The sequence below is a fragment of the Mastigoproctus giganteus genome, chromosome 13 (genome assembly GCF_048544385.1).
Source record: "Mastigoproctus giganteus isolate SK-2022 chromosome 13, ASM4854438v1, whole genome shotgun sequence".
Taxonomy (NCBI): domain Eukaryota; kingdom Metazoa; phylum Arthropoda; class Arachnida; order Uropygi; family Thelyphonidae; genus Mastigoproctus; species Mastigoproctus giganteus.
Genome location: NC_143587.1, coordinates 10,757,580 through 10,775,223, shown reverse-complemented (window position 1 = coordinate 10,775,223; position 17,644 = coordinate 10,757,580). Strand labels below are relative to the sequence as shown.

The 17,644-nt window shown below is 35.6% G+C and overlaps 1 protein-coding gene across 1 annotated transcript in view; it reads right to left on the bottom strand.

Annotated features, from left to right (window-relative positions):
- The window catches only part of LOC150075759 (tumor necrosis factor receptor superfamily member 16-like), a 62,281-nt gene extending 48,486 nt beyond the window's left edge, over positions 1–13,795 (bottom strand). Inside the window, exon 1 of the mRNA XM_090387584.1 lies at positions 13,659–13,795. Coding sequence (XP_090243710.1) covers positions 13,659–13,715 — 57 coding nt within the window. The 5' untranslated portion in view covers positions 13,716–13,795. The remainder of the gene's footprint in view (positions 1–13,658) is intronic.
- Between the last annotated feature and the right edge of the window lie 3,849 nt (positions 13,796–17,644).

Sequence of the window (17,644 nt, the reverse complement as noted above, 5' to 3'; positions counted from 1 at the left end):
GAAAATCGGAAAGATTACCTGTCTTTCTCATGACTGAATTCGACTAAGATGAGCCAGGAATGCATATAGTATTTATCTCAGAGAAAGGAACTTGTGACATCATGTGACAACTTACATACTGTTCATTTAATTATCCGTTGACGCCAAGTTTCTATTTTTTTCGCCAGTTATTTGATACATTAAATATAAAATAAAAATTCAATATAAAAATATTTTATATTAAATATAATTTGTAAATATGAAATAAATTAATATTAAAATATTTTTACCCAGTTAAAAATTGTGAGGATTCCTAATCTTTGGCCAACCATGAGTTTCATAATTAAAAATTCCAGCTAAGCTTGTTAATAATTCGAAGTATCAAAATTTATTTATAAAGCATCAGAAAAAAAGAACAACCTTCCCGCATTTCCTGTCCATTCCCTCCAATAGTTTGTCTAATTCTGCCTTGCATTTATTCAGACTTCAAAAACAGTTGCCCTCGTGGGTTGGCAGAATCCCCGTCCTCCCCACACCGGTTGGAAAAGACCTGAATTCGAGTCTCGTCGATGACGTGAGGAATTTTTATGGGTATTTTTCACAAAGTGGCTGGGTTAGTCGGTCTCAGGTGAGGGTAGTATGATTTTTCTCCCGGAAAATCGCATTTTTCGTCCAGCAAACAGAACGCACTCAATTTACAGACAGTATAAACAGAGCAAATGGTCTTTAAGCTATGTTAAAGCAAGCACAGTTTATTGCAGTTCCATTGGATAACCAAATTTAAAAATATAATTACGAGTTCATATTAGGATGACCAATTAGAAATTGGTCATCTTAATTTCATACCAATTAATTTCCTAGTTGGTTATCCTAATTTGATACACACCTCCTAAATTTCGTTCGTGAAGTTTTTAAATTTGACACCGTTATCACACCACAAGTGACTGGTTCTCTCGTCCAATAACTGAAAATATGAGATTGACAGCAATTTTAATTCCCACGTAGCGTATTTCCTTCAAAAGAAACGTGCAAGTTAATCCAGCAGTAATGCATAATTGGCTTCTTTATTATTATGTACCATTACTATTTTTGTTTGTAGTAGCGCTGCTCAAAAAAAAAAAAAAAAAAAAAAAAATCATTAAAACTACACTCACTAAAATATCTTTAATGCGTACTTTTAATACGCTGAGAAAAACCGTCTGCTGGTCGTTATCCGCGGCTGAAATCAGTCGTCCGTACACTCATTTCCTCTTCTTTGCACACCTCTACTTTCAAATGACTTAATTATTTTTCTCTGCCGGCGAGGTAGTTGGTGTTTTCATGCATGGATAACTGGCGGTTTCTTTGATAAACACCTTATGCTGGCGGAAAGAGACGCCCATTGGGTGTAACTCCCGTCTGGTGCATAAGCTCCAATGTTGACTCTTTCATTCTCTGCGAACTCCCATTTCTTCTTTCTATTTTGTTCAGTTATTCCGAGTAACAGCGCATACACAAAAATGTAGTTGGTAAGATGAACTTTATTCAGTTTCATCTTGAAACTATATTTAGCTGGACCGTTTGTTAAATTGCTTATTGAATTGAAACTTTCATTTGTTCGATAAAGCCACGATAAACATACAACGAAATAATTCATAAACATGTTAGCATTAGCATAGGTGGCGCCTCCGTAGCCAGGTGGGCAGGAGCAGCAGTGCGTAGCACACGCTTCTTGATTAGACCGGGGTTCGAGCCCGTGACCACCAAATACGGAGGATGCGGAAAGGTCAGGGAATGACCACCGCATATCCCCGGAGCAATATGGCCTTAGTTGCTAATGCTCCTAAAATCCAAATAACAACAACAACAACATTAGCATAGGCATATGATAAAAGAAAGAAAGCAGCATCAGCCAAAAAAAACCCCTTCCCATTTCACCCATCATTCGCTCCATAACTTTGTCCAGTTCTTCCTTGGATTTATTTAAGCTTTCAACTTCCACAACGATCGATGGAAGTTTGTTCCAGCAATCAACTACCCGTTGGCTAAAGGCAAATTTCCGCTCATCTATTCTACAACTGTCTTTCTTCAATTTGAGTTTGTCTCCCTCAGATTCGTAATCTGAGCAAGAGGAAGAATCCCACCAGCTCAATGCTGGTGGGATTCTTCCTCTTGCTTCAAAACCATTGCTTCCTCTTCCTCAAACCATTCAAGGCCTTATACACCTCAAACATGTTAATGAAACGTCGATCATCAGAATTAATTAGGAAATTGAACAGTTCCGATAATCCTCAATTGATTTAACAAATCTGATAATCCTCAAATGATTTAACAAATTGAAAAATTAACTCTTGATTTTTTTTACCTTTTGATTCAGTAACCAAATTGCTAAAAAATAACACCTTCAATCTATATAATGATTTGCTGTTTGAACGTGAATAACTCAAGACTAAACAAGCTTTTGACCTGATTCCTTTGCAATAGGTTTTATTTAGCAGAAAATTGAGGAAAATGAGTTTTGCAGTAAACTTTTTTGACCAATTTTCAAAATTTCCGTTAGGAAACTCTTGAGCAAGAGCTTATTTACAGTTTTGGCGAAATATTCGCCATGGGTACTGAAATAACTCAAAGAAAAACAAACTTTTGCTCTAATTCCTTTTGCAAAATACAATTTGCAGTAAAATTTTTAAAAAAATTTTGGAAATTTTGAAAATCCGACAGATTTTCAAAATCCCACTGAGACCTTAACCAGCAGCGAGGTAAGTCGAGGGAGAGGTTTTTGTAAATACTTCGATATTCATCTTTACTTCTCTGAAACAGATTTAGCGAATTCCTAACGTCAGGAAATAAAACTTTTCTACACCACAAATAAATTATTACAGTAGAATAATGTAGAAACTAAAAAAATTGCGGTACAGCATTTAAAACATTTGTTTTAAAAACAAATACGCTTTTCTTTATGTCTTGCCACCTGATATTGCTAAAAGGAATTGGTCCAATCTTCCGTTAGCTGTAATTTAAATTTTCTTTATTGTTAAAATGTTTTAACTGATGTAAGACAAATTGATAGTCAGAGCCAGGAAGACGTATGTCTGTGCTTGAAGCGATTTTTCAGAATTGATTTTCCCCTCCTACCAAACTAATTATATCATATGAACTTACACCATTAAATCCCTTTAGTGTTGCGCTCAAGACAGTTGCCTCGCTCTCCATACTTTCGTCCATGCTCTGCTGACATTTCCTTGATTGATTCGGATAATCCAGGTTTGGATAATTGATGTGCCAATATTAAAACTTCCCATAGCGTTGGAGAGCCACGCATTTCATCGTGATTTGCTATGGTGCGTGTGGTGACGAAGTACGCCTAAACGTTGTCAAATTCACCAGTAAAGGGATATGAAATTGGGGGGGGGGGTTTGTCCCTTTTAGTGACGTCACTGCTAACCCAAAGTACTTTTCCGTCTCCGTACTGACTGCCAATGACAGATCCAGACAGTTTGTAAGAGAGGACGATATGACAATGATGATATATGTGATTAACAGTAGTTGAAATTTAGACTGGAATTATTTGCACCAATTTACTCTGGGGTAGTCGGCTGCCCCGATTTCCCACTCCTGGATCCGCCACTGCTGGCTGCCTAGAACGCAGCCTAGAAACATGCTTTCGGTATTGGAGAGAATCATAGAGCAATTTAAGGCCCTCTATATTCAATGAAAAAAGGGGACTTTTATGATTCAAAAATTAAGGTAACTCGAAGAGATCGAAGTCATCATACTTACGGGATTTTGTTTTTAAATTGAACGTACGGGGAATAAAGAAAATTCATGGAGAAACTTCAAAGATACAGAACAAAAAAATTATATATAGACGTTTCTTTTGCATCTTCCTTAATAAATTTTTCATTTCATTTTTAAGGTGACAAAATCGTTCAAAATAAACTTATGCGCAGCATTTTGAAATTTATATAAAAATAATAAAGGTTCGTAGAATAGTTATTCTACGACCCTTTATTCCAGACACCTCAGAGGTGACCTGAATCTCAATCAGGTCACCTCTGAGGTGCTTGATTGCCCAGCTCTGTAGCCTACATAATTGGAGTCTTTCCTCTTTCGTCGTACTTCTGCCAATCTCACCATTCGAGCTGCCCGCCTTTGGACTCTATCAAGAAACTCGATGTCTTTTTTTAGATAAAGTCTCCATACTTGAAAACAGTGTTCCATATATTTTCTTACAATTGCCTTATACAGTGGGGTTATGACTTTCCTATCGCTACAAGATAACGTCCGATAAATCATCGATAGGACACCATGTCCCTTTCCTGGCTGCCTGTTTGAACTGTTCAGAAACTTCATACCTGTCCGTATTTTAACTCCCAGATCACTTTCCTCCTCCACTGTTTTCAATTCAACCCCACCAAGTGTATAATTTATTTGAAAATTATACACTTGGTGGGGTTGAATTGAAAACCTTGCATTTAGCGGCATTAAAACATCGCTGCCACGTCTCTGATTTGTGAGTGAGTTAACTTTGTTACATATTAGTAAATTCGTGCTTTTAAAATGATAGCTTTTGTTTACACAATGAATTTCACATATAATAATAGGGACGCTGCTTTAAATAAAGCATATATACTTTATTTTGGCTCCAAATTAAGGTCAGAACAAGAAGTGACCTCCTCATACGTGATGCACTAGTTGGTGCTTAGCGTCTCAAGAGGCGGTTAGATGATAAACGTAAAATGTCTGCCATTTGCTGTTTCCAAGATGTGGAGGGAGCTAACCAATAATGTCAACCACTGCTATTTTTGCATAACTGAAATGAATGACGAAAAGGTAAAAAAAAAATAAAAAATTGACATAAAAAAATTGAGCATCTGAATATCCTATCAGCCATTAGACCAGTTAGTCACGGTGATGAACCACCAGTTCCCTCCCATCCCCCAGAGACCTGTTCATTAGAACAAGAAAACACAAATTACCCAATAGAAACAGTCCATATGAACACTGAATCTGAATACCAATGACCAGACCTAAACAAACCCCATCTTTAAATCATGGACTCCAGATTATTTAAATCTATTAAAGATACAGACAGGGCTTTTAGATTCTAGAATGTAATAATAGAACTAAAAAATAAAAATAAATACAACTAATTATAGCTGGATTTATCTTCGTGGGTAGTACAGAAGTTATAATCAACGTCCTGCGCCTACCAGATGAAAAGGCCCCGGTTCGAATCCCATCAATAACCCGAGGCGTTATAGGCTTTTTATTTTATTTTTTTATTTTTTCACTCCGTAGCTGAGTTAATTGGCTTCAGGCAACGATAGCAAAATTTCCCCCACACCGGTAATTCGTGTTTTTGTCCAGCAAGATAGGCAAACCAACAAGAGCACATTAAGCAGTTTACAGATATAATATACATGGGTGATGAGGTAATTTTCATGTGCACCCGAATATGATATTTTTTATGATTTTATTCATAAATGACAAAAAGAGCTTTCTTTATACTGGCTTGTGTTATGGAGGAAGATCTGCAACGGTTCGCAGAGCGTTACTAAAAGATGAACCATTTAAAGGAATGTTAAATCCTTTTGAAACTAGGTTAAAATTCTTCAAAAGTTTGTGTGTGAATGCGAATTTTGGAAACTTCAATATCTATGCAGAGCAGTGATAATTGTATCCGCTTTGAGAACATACAGAATTCAGCCAGATTTGCATTGTTTACAAGAAGTGCACATTTTAATGTAAAGTACAGTACTGCAATGAAGTTGAAAGGGACCCCAAACATCAAAAATACGTTAACAGGTGTGTTTATAGACGCAGACAATAAATTTTTTACTTAATTTCGACATGAAAGACTGATATACAAATTGGAACAGTATGGCATTAGGGGAAATTTTCTACAACAGATAAAAGACAAGTTGAGTGGGAGAAGACAGGGAGTGGTTATTAATGGACACTGATCTTCGTGGACCAATGTTATTAGTGGTCTTCAGGATTCAGCACTGGGCCCAATGTTGTTTTCTATATTTATTAATGATGAAGGTATTGATGAAAGTAAATCAGGCTTAATGTCTAAGTTTTCAGATGATACAAAAGGTTGACAGGTGGTTAACGACAACGGGGTAAGCTACTGCAACAAGATTTATAAAAATTAGGCAGGTGGGCTGTGAAATGGTAGTTGAAATTTAATATTGAAAAATGCAAGTTACTGCATACTGCATATATAGCAGTAATTCCAATTTAATCTTCCAACTGTGTGATGCTACACTAGGAGTAGTGGAAAATAAAGACCTGCGGGTAATTGTGCAGTCAGATATGTTTTCTGACAGTGCAGACGGATTGCCAGGACTACTCATGGGATTTTGTCAGTGATATTTCGTAAATTTGCTAGCAAGGACAAGGTGATTATCCCATTGTACAAGGCAATGGTTAGGCCACATATTGAATACTGCATATGTCTGGGGCCTCATTTTAAGAAATTCGATGCTGATGGCATGTTTTCCTTTTCTTAGACTACATATATGAGGAGGCATAAATTCAAATTTAGGAGAAAAGGTTGCATGATAGATGTACGGAGGTTTTAGTATGGAGAATTTAGCCAGCAGGTGGCTGGTCGTTGAAACAAACTTCCATCTGTTGTGGAAGTTGGTAATTTGAATAAATTTATGGAAAAAATAGACAAATGTTAGAAGGGTTGGACAGGTGAGGTGGAAAGTGTTTTTTTTTTTTTTTTTAATGGCCCCTTCAAAATAATCATCTATGCACTTATTCCAGTTCATGGATGTACAGGGCTGGTCCAAAAGTTCAAGGAACCTGGTGAAAGATTTAATGTTGGATAAAACTATACCCAAGAGGAGTTCTTGTTTGGATTGGGAGAGGTTCTTTGTTGGGATTTCGAGTCCTTTTCACCTGGAGAAGGCCCTAGGTGCACTGCATCCGCTGCAGCCTAAAAACAAGCCCTGTTTTGATGGAGCTGCTTTTCTATCTAAATCTCTTCAGCCATCATTTTTAGCTAAATATCTATTTGGATATTTTAAACATTTTCACTAGTATTTTATCATTAACATATACATCTATCCACAGTTCATACGCATTGGTAACGTCAAATATATATATCAACTGCCTTTTGCACGCATTATCGTGACGAGTTCCGTTTCATAAAGTTTTCCATTTCGATTTATCCTGCAATGATCTGCCCTACTTTCTTTAATCTTGAATGCTCTTCGAAAAAAAAGAAAACAAAAACGATCTTGACCTTACTTCATTCCATAAACTTCTTAATATTTCTGATGTCACATTAAAAATCTAAAAATAATATTATCTGTAAAGAGGGCGAGTCGTTCTTGTTCTCAGTAATTTTTTTTTCAAAGTATTTTATTAAAGTTTTGCAGGCTCCAGGGTTTCCCCTATCCGCCGAATTAAGAAATAACAAGAAAATGAACAGTTTACGCCATTGAGAGAATAAGTGGCCGGAGTATGACATAAAGATGAAAATAATATAAACTCCAATTGTTTCGCCATTGCCTCTCTCCAAAGGAATTATTATCCACAAAGACACAACCCTAAATGGTCTATTGACCACGAGAGTACTACACAGTTAAGTGAATTATGTGCTTAAACTATGATTTTCCCTCATGGTTTAGCATATTATTTCACGTTCTGCCTCTTAAAGCATAAACATCCCGTTAGCTGATTAACACTAGAATGTAGTACTACTGACAAAAATACGCGTAAAAGCGATGTTCTTACATTCTCTCTATCTTTTGACCTCTAACTCCTTGTGTCGTCGGAATATAAAAAGAAAATTTATTGTATTTTTTTATCTGTAGAAAAAGATAAGATAAAAGATAATTTAGAAGAAAAAAAGAAAATTAGAAAAAGATAATTTAGAAGAAAAAGAGAAAATTAGAAAAAGATAATTTAGAAGAAAATTTATTTTATTTTTTTTATCTTTAGATAAAGAACAACTCTGCAATACTGAGCAACCCAAATATAAAATAAAGAGTGCTGGTGTAGTAGCATCTAGAAAGTCAACAGCAAAATCAACTTTAATATAAAAAAAAAAAAAAACTTATTTAGAATGAAGCAGGCAAAGAACTAAAAAGTCAACAGCACATTTATACAATTGATTCATCATACGAGAGAACTATTTCATTTTAGTCCTCTGTCATAACTTTTTAAAATTGTATCTCAGTACGTTTTCTCAAAGACTTCCCACACACACAAAGTTGTTACAAATGAAATTCCAACGAATTATATCAATTAAATCATAGAACAGCCTTTAGCGAAATAAGATCTCCCTTTTGGCTTGAAGAACTTCCCGAAGACCCCTTTTTATAAACTTAACAGAAAGCGACTTTCCAATTTAACTACCTCAGTACCTCCCACCACTAAAACATACCACTCCATGGTAAGGAACCTTAATCCTGAAAACCAGAAACAAGAACAAGACTTCGGTTTGCTCTAGCAACAAGAGGGGTAGGAGTAAGTAATTAAAAGTCAAGCTGAATGTCAGCTTCACTTGTAAGCTCGTATACACCGTCATTGAAAGTTGCCTTGCTATTGCATACAAATAAACGGTTTGTGAAAAGGGTTATCGACGTTTGTAATATTAGATGCATTATTCGAAATTCTTATCGACAGGGAAGTGCATTTATTTATGCAATACTGAGGAAAATCTTTGTAGGATTCGGGAGTAGGGTATTTTTCCAAATTGAGTTATGGAGGTTTTTTTTTTTTTTTTTTTTAACGCATACGACATGCAAATCGGCCAATGAATATACAGACATAATACGAAGCTGCAATATAACCTAAGTTGCTGATGTGTCTAAAATTCCACTTATAATCTTGTCAAGAGATTTTAGGTTAATGCCACTTTCAAATAAACAAGCTTTATTTTTGCAAAAAAAAAAAAAAAAGTGCATGCCTAGTTTTGCACAAGGAGGCAAGGTAAGTCCTTATATTCTTTTATATTCACAACGCAAGATGAACTCATTGATGATAACTGGCAAGGCAATTTATTTTCCTCTATAGTACCACATGGTACCGTGTGACTTTCATCTCGTTTATAGGCGCAGTATGGTCTAAATGGCCCTTGCAATAACCGTACCAATACCAAATACCACGTGGTAATTACCACGATAATTACTGCCGTTATAACTACCGATATTTGACTTTTAGAGTTTGTAACTAATTACTGTTGGCAGTAATAAGTTATACTCTTCCTCCTCCCTAGCCTCCGTGTTCTCCCAACCCTTGGACCACCCAATGCATTATCTTAGCCATCTCAAAAATATCGCTTTAAGTAGTTTGCTTAGCCTTATCTCAGACGATAAAAAAACTACCTATTCTCTGATAAGCAGATACTGCAAAAACGTTTTTTGTTTAGTCTTAACTTTTATCTAAGCTACAAATAACTGTTTATTTATACGTATTAATTTCAATTACTGTTTTTGGAGCTGATATCCAAAAAGAAAACGCTGGCTGCCTACAGGTTGGAATTGATCAGCATACCAAGTTAAAACTGCATAGCATGATATTCATTTACCCACGGAGCCGCACTAACCCAATTAATTTTTGCTGTAAATTTTCACCACTCTTTATCTGCCGACTCCTATCAGGGAAATCATTATCATCTATACAGAGAAATTCGAAAACATGTGTTAATCTGATTGCATGCTAGAAAAAGAGATTCATGAAGATTGAAGTTGATGGAACGTTGCTTAAAATGAAAATTAAACATTAAAATAAACCAGAACGTTCGGTTTTTTATTTTTTAATCATGTCTGTTAATTTATAAAAATCATATACTTATTCAATTTGTATAAATATATGATAACGCATAAAAGTTATTTACATCTTTCAAAATAAATTTCACTTTGAGTCTTGAATGACTTATCTTACCAAGCTCCAGTCGTTATGTTTCGAAGTAAAAAATTATTTTGCATTTTTAAATGGTTTGAACACCTCAATGATTAATAAACTCTACTCTGTTCACTCTAATTTTAACCTTTACATAAGCAAATAAACATCATTGAATAAAACTCTTATTAGTCAGTTGCCAAAGTAGCATTGTATTATTTCGCAAATGACCAACAAAAACATTTATTTTAAGATTAAAGTTATAGTGAAAGGAGTATATAGAGAACTATTGAATATTTGTTCTTGTTTCGTTTAAAATAAGATTACCTATCCAAGTAATTTTGAATTAATGACACAATAAGAGAGGATGATCCCAAATTTGATTCCTGGAAATGGATCTAGATTCAAATATGAAAATTCTGGGATTTAAATCGAAATGGTTAAAAAAATCAACATCTTGTTTATTTATTTGCATACTTCATGCCCGCAGAGCACGGAGACCTTAAAGTCGGATTAGAAAGCTGAGAATTATATACATATATAATGAAACAGAGTGAAAAGTAATTTCTTATAAATAGATGGGTTAAACGTACAACCAATGTGGATTATTTATTACCTGAAGGAAACGGAACAGAGAACGAGCTAGTAACTGTTAATTACGAGGGACAGACAGCGAGAAATAATTTTTATGACAAAAACTCAGGCGGTGTGTAGTTTTTTCAAAAAAAGCCATTTACTCAAGGAGAGATGGGGAATCAATAACAGAGTTTATGATGTAAACTAAAAGAGACCAATGGAGTTGTCCAAAGTGTAGAGGGTCGATTCCGTGGATGGCAGTGACTCAGTTTCGTCGATGAAAGACAAGATGATTTCGAGAGCATAAAAATTTAATGAATTTTAATTTGCTTTGAATTTCGTTCTAGCCTTCGCGAAAGGTTGCTACAATATTGGGAATCAAATGACATCACAATAGTCAAAAGCCATAAAGTATAAACTGTTTGAATTATAACTCTTAAAAGTCGAGGAAGAACGCTTAATTAAACCGAAAAGTTTGAAATACTAAGAAATTAGTAATAATAGGGGAAATAATGCAAGGAATCAAACTTATACATCAGCCGGGAAAAAAAATCCTGCCCCACGTTATAGTCATATGAGATCGATGTGGCAAGACAGAGAGAGAGGGATAGATAAAAAAGTATTTCCAATTTAGAAGGGCATTAACGAATGGATGCAGCCTAGCTGGCAAGTTTTGTGTCATATTCAATGTTGTTACGATGTTCATTTTTCCTTTATATTTCTCTATTTATTACAATTTCCTTTTTTATATGCTTTTTAATTTTTGTGTAACTTATGATTTCTTATGTAACTTTTCCTTTTCCCAATTTTTAATCACATGCATCATTTTTCTGCCTTAACTACTGGCTACGTCTCTGTGATGAGTAATATTGTTCCTAGTACTTGTACCGTAGTCAACAGCAATAAAGATAATTTATTTATTTTGACTAACTTTACTACATTGTCTGAAATAACAAAACACTTCTAAATTCCGGGACTTTGGGCTTCTTAAATTCCACAAGGAATAGATATTCTTGAATTCTTGACCGTTGCAGATTTGTGGTTTTATAGTAGGTAACGGTGACCTTAAAGTCGGATGCAACGGTAAAGAATCTTGCAAAAAGGCAAGATTACTTTTCAGAAATTGTCAGGAATGAAAGCAAGGACTGACAAATATATATTTCTGGTCATTTCTATTTTTACGGTAAGAATATAAACGAAACCTATTAATGCGTATTCGAGGTACTGATTTTTAAGGAAATTATGTATAAACTAAATTTGCTTAATTTAGTTTTATTAAATATTTAATACGTCCATTACGCAAATCAGTCACTAGAGGTAGTTAAGTATCACAAAATACCATTTTAATTGAACGAAAAGAAAATGGTTATTAAACACTAAGGACAAAATACTGTAATTCTGCATGCCACTGCATTTTTTTTTTTTTGTCTTAAAATTAAAACTGTAAATATTAGAATATACCGTGGCCCTAGACAAAGTTAAATTATTTAAAAAATATTCATTTTTCAACGATACCGTAAAAATTCAATTATTCTTAAGTTATTTTGTATTTCTTTCGCAGATCCCAATTCATCTGAAAATTAAATCAAAAAGCTTACGTCTATTTACGATGTAATGAGCTTGCAGAATGAATAAAACCAACAACAAAAATGCAAAATTCATTACTAGTTGCGGTTGCAGAATAACACTAGGAGGATAGTAGTAGCGAGAAATCTGCGATACTAGCGACAAATTATAATCCCAAAAATAAAAACTGAAAAAATAAAATAATAATAATAATTATTATTATTATTACAAATAAAAAAATAATTTAAATTTATAATTACAAATAATAATAATAAAATAATTATTACAAATAAAATAATAATTATAAAACTCAAATAAGCAATTGCCGTTGTCATTTTATATATTTAGGAAGGCACTATAACTCGTTGGGCATATATAAAAATGCACGTTCGTTTGTAAATTCAATTTCGAACAGACTCTTAGAAGGGTAAAAAAACAAAGAATAAAGAAGAACAAAGAACAGATGTACGCAGCAGCGATCTCATTTTAAGATGACAGAATTGAGGAAACCAATTTTTATTTATGTATTGTATGATATCAAGTCTTTCTGTGACATTCACTGGTAATCATTTTAAGCTAAATAAACTCATTGAAACATATCTGTTGCATTTTCGAACTAGGTATTTAGTTACTACATATTGAATGAAATTTTTTTTTTTTTTGCAGACAATGAATACAACTGCGTATTTTTATCCAATTATTGTCCAGAAGCTGTATGCACTCAATCCACTATTCCATTGAGTAGCTCAGATATTCTGCAATCCGTTTAAAATCTCATTGATTTACAGAGCAAAGATTCGGAAAGAATCCTGATGTTTCTATAGTTTGTCATGCTATGTTTAAATGCAAACAATCGGAACAAATTCAGGAAGCAATACAATACGCTAATTATCGAGAAAAAAGATTGTTTCGCGTCGAACAGACAGTGACATAGAAACTTGACCAGTTCAGCGAAATTCGTGATAGTTTTGTTGTTTTTTACCTACAGTAGTTTTTTTTTTTTTTTTTAATGGCTTAAGCAATGGCTGTAACATCAGCGAAAACAAAAGAACGAAAGTAAATGGAACACAGTGAATAGGCGGCAAGCTAGTATTACATTTACTTTCCCATTCATCAGTGAATAGGGCGGCAAGCTAGTAGTACATTTACTTTCCTATTCATTAGTGAATATGAAAGTAAATGGAAGATAGTGAATGTGGGAGGACTAATACCAGAAATATCTTCTCCGTCAAAAATAACATTATATGCGACCATGCGACCTGCTTCAGGTCGCATGGAAGTCTTTGAAAACTGGAAGTAGAAGCTAGATAACTAGAAAACATAGCAAGTTTTGTGGAGAAGCAACAGATTTTGAGGAAGCTACACTGCAGGGAAATTTAAATGAATGCAAAGTGGGGAAGGTGTGTGTGTGTGTGTGTGTGTGTGTGTGTGTGTGTGTGTGTGTGTGTGTGTGTGTGTGTGTGTGTGAGAGAGAGAGAGAGAGAGAGAGAGAGAGAGAGAGAGAGAGAGAGAGAGAGAGAGAAATGCATTACAGTTGCTATAGAAATGCGAGCCGCTGCGTCCACCCGCTTGGGGCCTTTCCGTGGTCATCAAACACGTTCCTCAGCCTTACAACCTGAGGAATACATGCCGCAGCGTAAAAACATACAACAGCAAATGGATTAAATGTACAATTTACGTGAAGAACTCACCCGAAATGCTGTAAGCATCACGGCCACTCCAAACACATCACTTAATCTCACGTGCATCCTGCTGCTCTCTTCCTCGTTAAGGGCACTTTTTAGAAGTTTCGTTTTGTCCTTATCGGGAGATCCTGACTCGCAACAAATGCCACACTCTAGGAGGTGGGCCACCCCTCTGTGAGGAAGAGTTCAGTGGCGTTTAGCAAAAGCGGACCGTCAAACGCGATGTGAAAGCACGAGGATCTCCAGGACAACAGATCCGTCTCACTCACTATCTGCCGTCTCTTCGGTTCATTGTCTTCCGTACACCGTCATTGGACACAAATCACGTGTTTCTCTCTTTCGCCCGCCTACCGGGAAGCCGTACCGTGAGGACCCTAATTATCAGTCCGGATAGCATGAGGAGGTACGCCGCTGTGCCTCGGGGGATGCGAAACCAACGTAGAGGGGTGTTTCTGTCACCGTCCCGCCTGTTCCGGACAGCACAGTATAGAAAAAGTCATGCAAAGAATCTTCTCACCGTTTTGATGGAAAAGCTTGAAAAGAAACGGCTCTTTTTTATAGTGTGGAAAAAAATTTGAGATAGAATCGTTTAATCACGGTTTAATTTTAAATAAGAAAAAATATGCACAAAAAACCTTTTCGGGGTATGGGTAGTATAAGAAGGTTGCTTCTATAGTGCCCAGTTGCCTCACTGATGCACAGATGGCAGAATGAAAATCTAAGCAAAGCTTTCAGATAGTTACAGACAACAATAAAGCTTACCTTCGCACAACTAATTCATTGGTGTGTTCTCATCGAAGCTTCTGTTTCAACAAAAAACTAAGAAATCGAACTTCTTTTTTAAACGGAATATAATATATACAATAAAATTAAGATCTCCTTTAAAATTTCTTTCTTGGAAATAGTGGAAACACCTTGTTTGAGATTCCATTGGAGAGTTTTCCATCATTTTTCTAGATGAAATGTGGGAATATTAAATTTCAGAAGTTTAGTTCTGTAAAAAAACAAAAGATGGGATGGATATTGGGACGTTGATATTTTACGAAACGTCTGTTATCTTAACTAATCAAGAAACTGTAAATAATGTCGCTCGCATACACTGTCCATACATCAGTTAGTTTTACATCAATTAAAATATTTTAAGCTGGACTTGCTTTGGTTTAGTAGTATCCAGGGATGTCATTTTTAAACACCTCCCTGCAAACAGGAAAATTTTGTTCCTTCTCTCCAAATATGGAAAGGTGTGCTCATTTTGCTTCCTCCAATAACTGTCCGTTGCATGCGACTCCCTGGTTTCCGTGTTAGCACGGCCCTGGTAATATCAGATGGCAAAAATCCAAATGTGAAATTGTTTTTGAATAGTGAATATTGTTTTTGAAATTACTTTTACACGGCTATTAAAATATTAATAAACATAAAAAAAGCCTACAGCAACTAATAATGTAACACATCAAAAAAAAGCACCATAAAACACATCACAAAGATTAAAAAAAATGCTATTATTTTGTAACACATTTTATATTTTATATAATTTTATATAACTTTATAATTTATAATTGTATAATTATTGAATTATAATATTATAATTATAATTTTTATAAGAACTTGATTATTAAAGATGTTTTTGTCATCCTAACCGGTAAACAAACACAAGGTAAATCTTATTTGCCTTCGGTATGAACAAAAAATTGCACAAACCCCTGATCCTTGCCCTTAATGTAAAATAACAATAGAGGGTACATCATGTACAAAGGCCGGGTTTTTTTCCACTTTTGTAAGGATTCCATGAGATTTTTAATAGCGAGAGAGAGAGAGAGAGAGAGAGAGAGAGAGAGAGAGAGAGAGAGAAGAATGTGTGTGATGTACACAATAAAGAGCATGTTACCATTATTTTAACAACAATTAAAAAAAAATCCAAGATTTAAAACTGTTTATTGCAGTGATTTTCAAAGTGATCTCTAGTGGGGACTACCTACTAACTTTGAGCAGCATATTGCCAGGCAGCATAAATACATCCAGTGGCGGATTCAGGGTAAGGACACTGGGGCATGTGCCACCCTGTCGTTTTTCGGAAAATATACACCAATCATTTAAATTCCCTTTAGCTACAAAAAAAAAATTTTTTTTTTTCATTGTCAACGTAGGATTACATCCATTTTTGCATTGTGTCTCAGCTATTTTCAACTGACTACAGTTGTCAACACTGATGCCAATGTGATCGCCATTCTAGTGAACAAATTGGTGCCCCCCCCACTGTGCCTCTCCGGTAATTTTTTTCTGTATCCGCCACTGAATACGTCCCTCAATGAACCATCTCTGACCACAACGCAATAATTATCTTGGATTTTCATTTAGCTGTGATAAACAAATATTGTCAAAACTCATCCTATTCACATAATCATTTAGAGTTATGGATTGAACAGATTAATACTTGTGCGAATGTAACACTGCAGTTTGCTGCTGTGACTTTTAAAACTGTCCCCTGTGGAATATCCAGGCGTCGAGCGAGGTCCTTGCCATTGCAAATGCCCAAACTTAATTTCAACCAATTTCTCGAACAGTTCGAGATTTTTTTTTGAACTGACTCGTCAGCGATCGATGGCATACCACTTCTGGGGGCATCATCAAAGAGGCCAATAAGGCCCTTAGCGGATCATGAACTAGAACTCTTTATCTTTCTTTCTTCTGTGGTCTTCGGACATTCCAGAAACTATTTTTATAATACCAAATGACAAGGGCAACATTTTCTTCCATTATTAGTTAGTCATTTTATAAAACATTTTAGTATTAGCATTAGCATTAGTAGAGGCATTTGATGCAAGAAAGCAAGCTTATGCAGCATCATCCAAAAAAAAAAAAAAAAAAAAACACTTCCACTTCACCCCTCTGTTCGTTCGAAATATCTGTCCAGCTGAGCCTTAAACTTATTTAGGCTATCAACTTCCACGACAAGGGATGGAAGTCTGTACCACCAACCAACCACCCGCTGGCTAAAGGCAAATTTCCGCACGTCTATCCTATATCTGTCTTTCCTCAATTTGAATTTATGCCCTCTCAGGTGATTATTCTGAGCAAGAGGAAGAATCCCGTCTGCATTGAGCATGCGCAAACCATTTAAGGCTTATACACCTCTATCAGATCACCTCACTGGTGCCTAGTCTCCAGACAATGTAATTTACAAAACTTAAGCCTTTCTTCGTAAGAGCACCCCTTTGTTCCATTCACTAATCTTGTTGCCCTTCTCTGTACTCGTTCCAGCAGCTCTACATCCTTCTTGAAATGAGGCCTCCAGACCTGTATACAGTACTCTAGGTGTGGCCTGACCATTGCCTTATACAAGGGAATAATCACCTCCTTATCCCTGCTAGAAAAATTCTATATATCATTGACAATACACCATGAGCTACTCCTGCAGCCCGTCTGCACTGCTCAGAGAACTTCATATCTGCCTGCACAACCACCCCCAAGTCCCTTTCATTCTCTACCACTGTCAGTGTAGTATCACAGAGTTGATACGTTGCTCTGGGGTTGCTGTTTCCCATATGTAGTACTTTACATTTGTCAATGTTAAACTTCATTTGCCACCTCTCAGCCCATCTGCTCAACCTTTCCAGATCCTGTTGCAGCAGCATAGTGTCAATAACAACCCTGCCAACCTTCGTATCGTCTGCAAACTTGGACATTAAGCTTGATATACCATCATCAATATCATTTATAAATATATAACAATAATGGACCCAACACTGAACCCTGAGGAACTCCACTAATAACATTAGTTGGGGCAGAGATAATGGGACAGATGGAGCTTGGGATAAGTCAGAAGGTTGCTCGGGGGGTGGCCAAGGAGCCACCTGATCCCCTGGAACTGGAGTGAACTCCATTTTGGAAGTGTCGTGCCAATTAAACTGTTGAATGAATCAATTAAGAAATTTTCTTAGATAATAAAAATATTCTTAATTAAAAAGAAACTTATTAATTATGAATTACTAAGT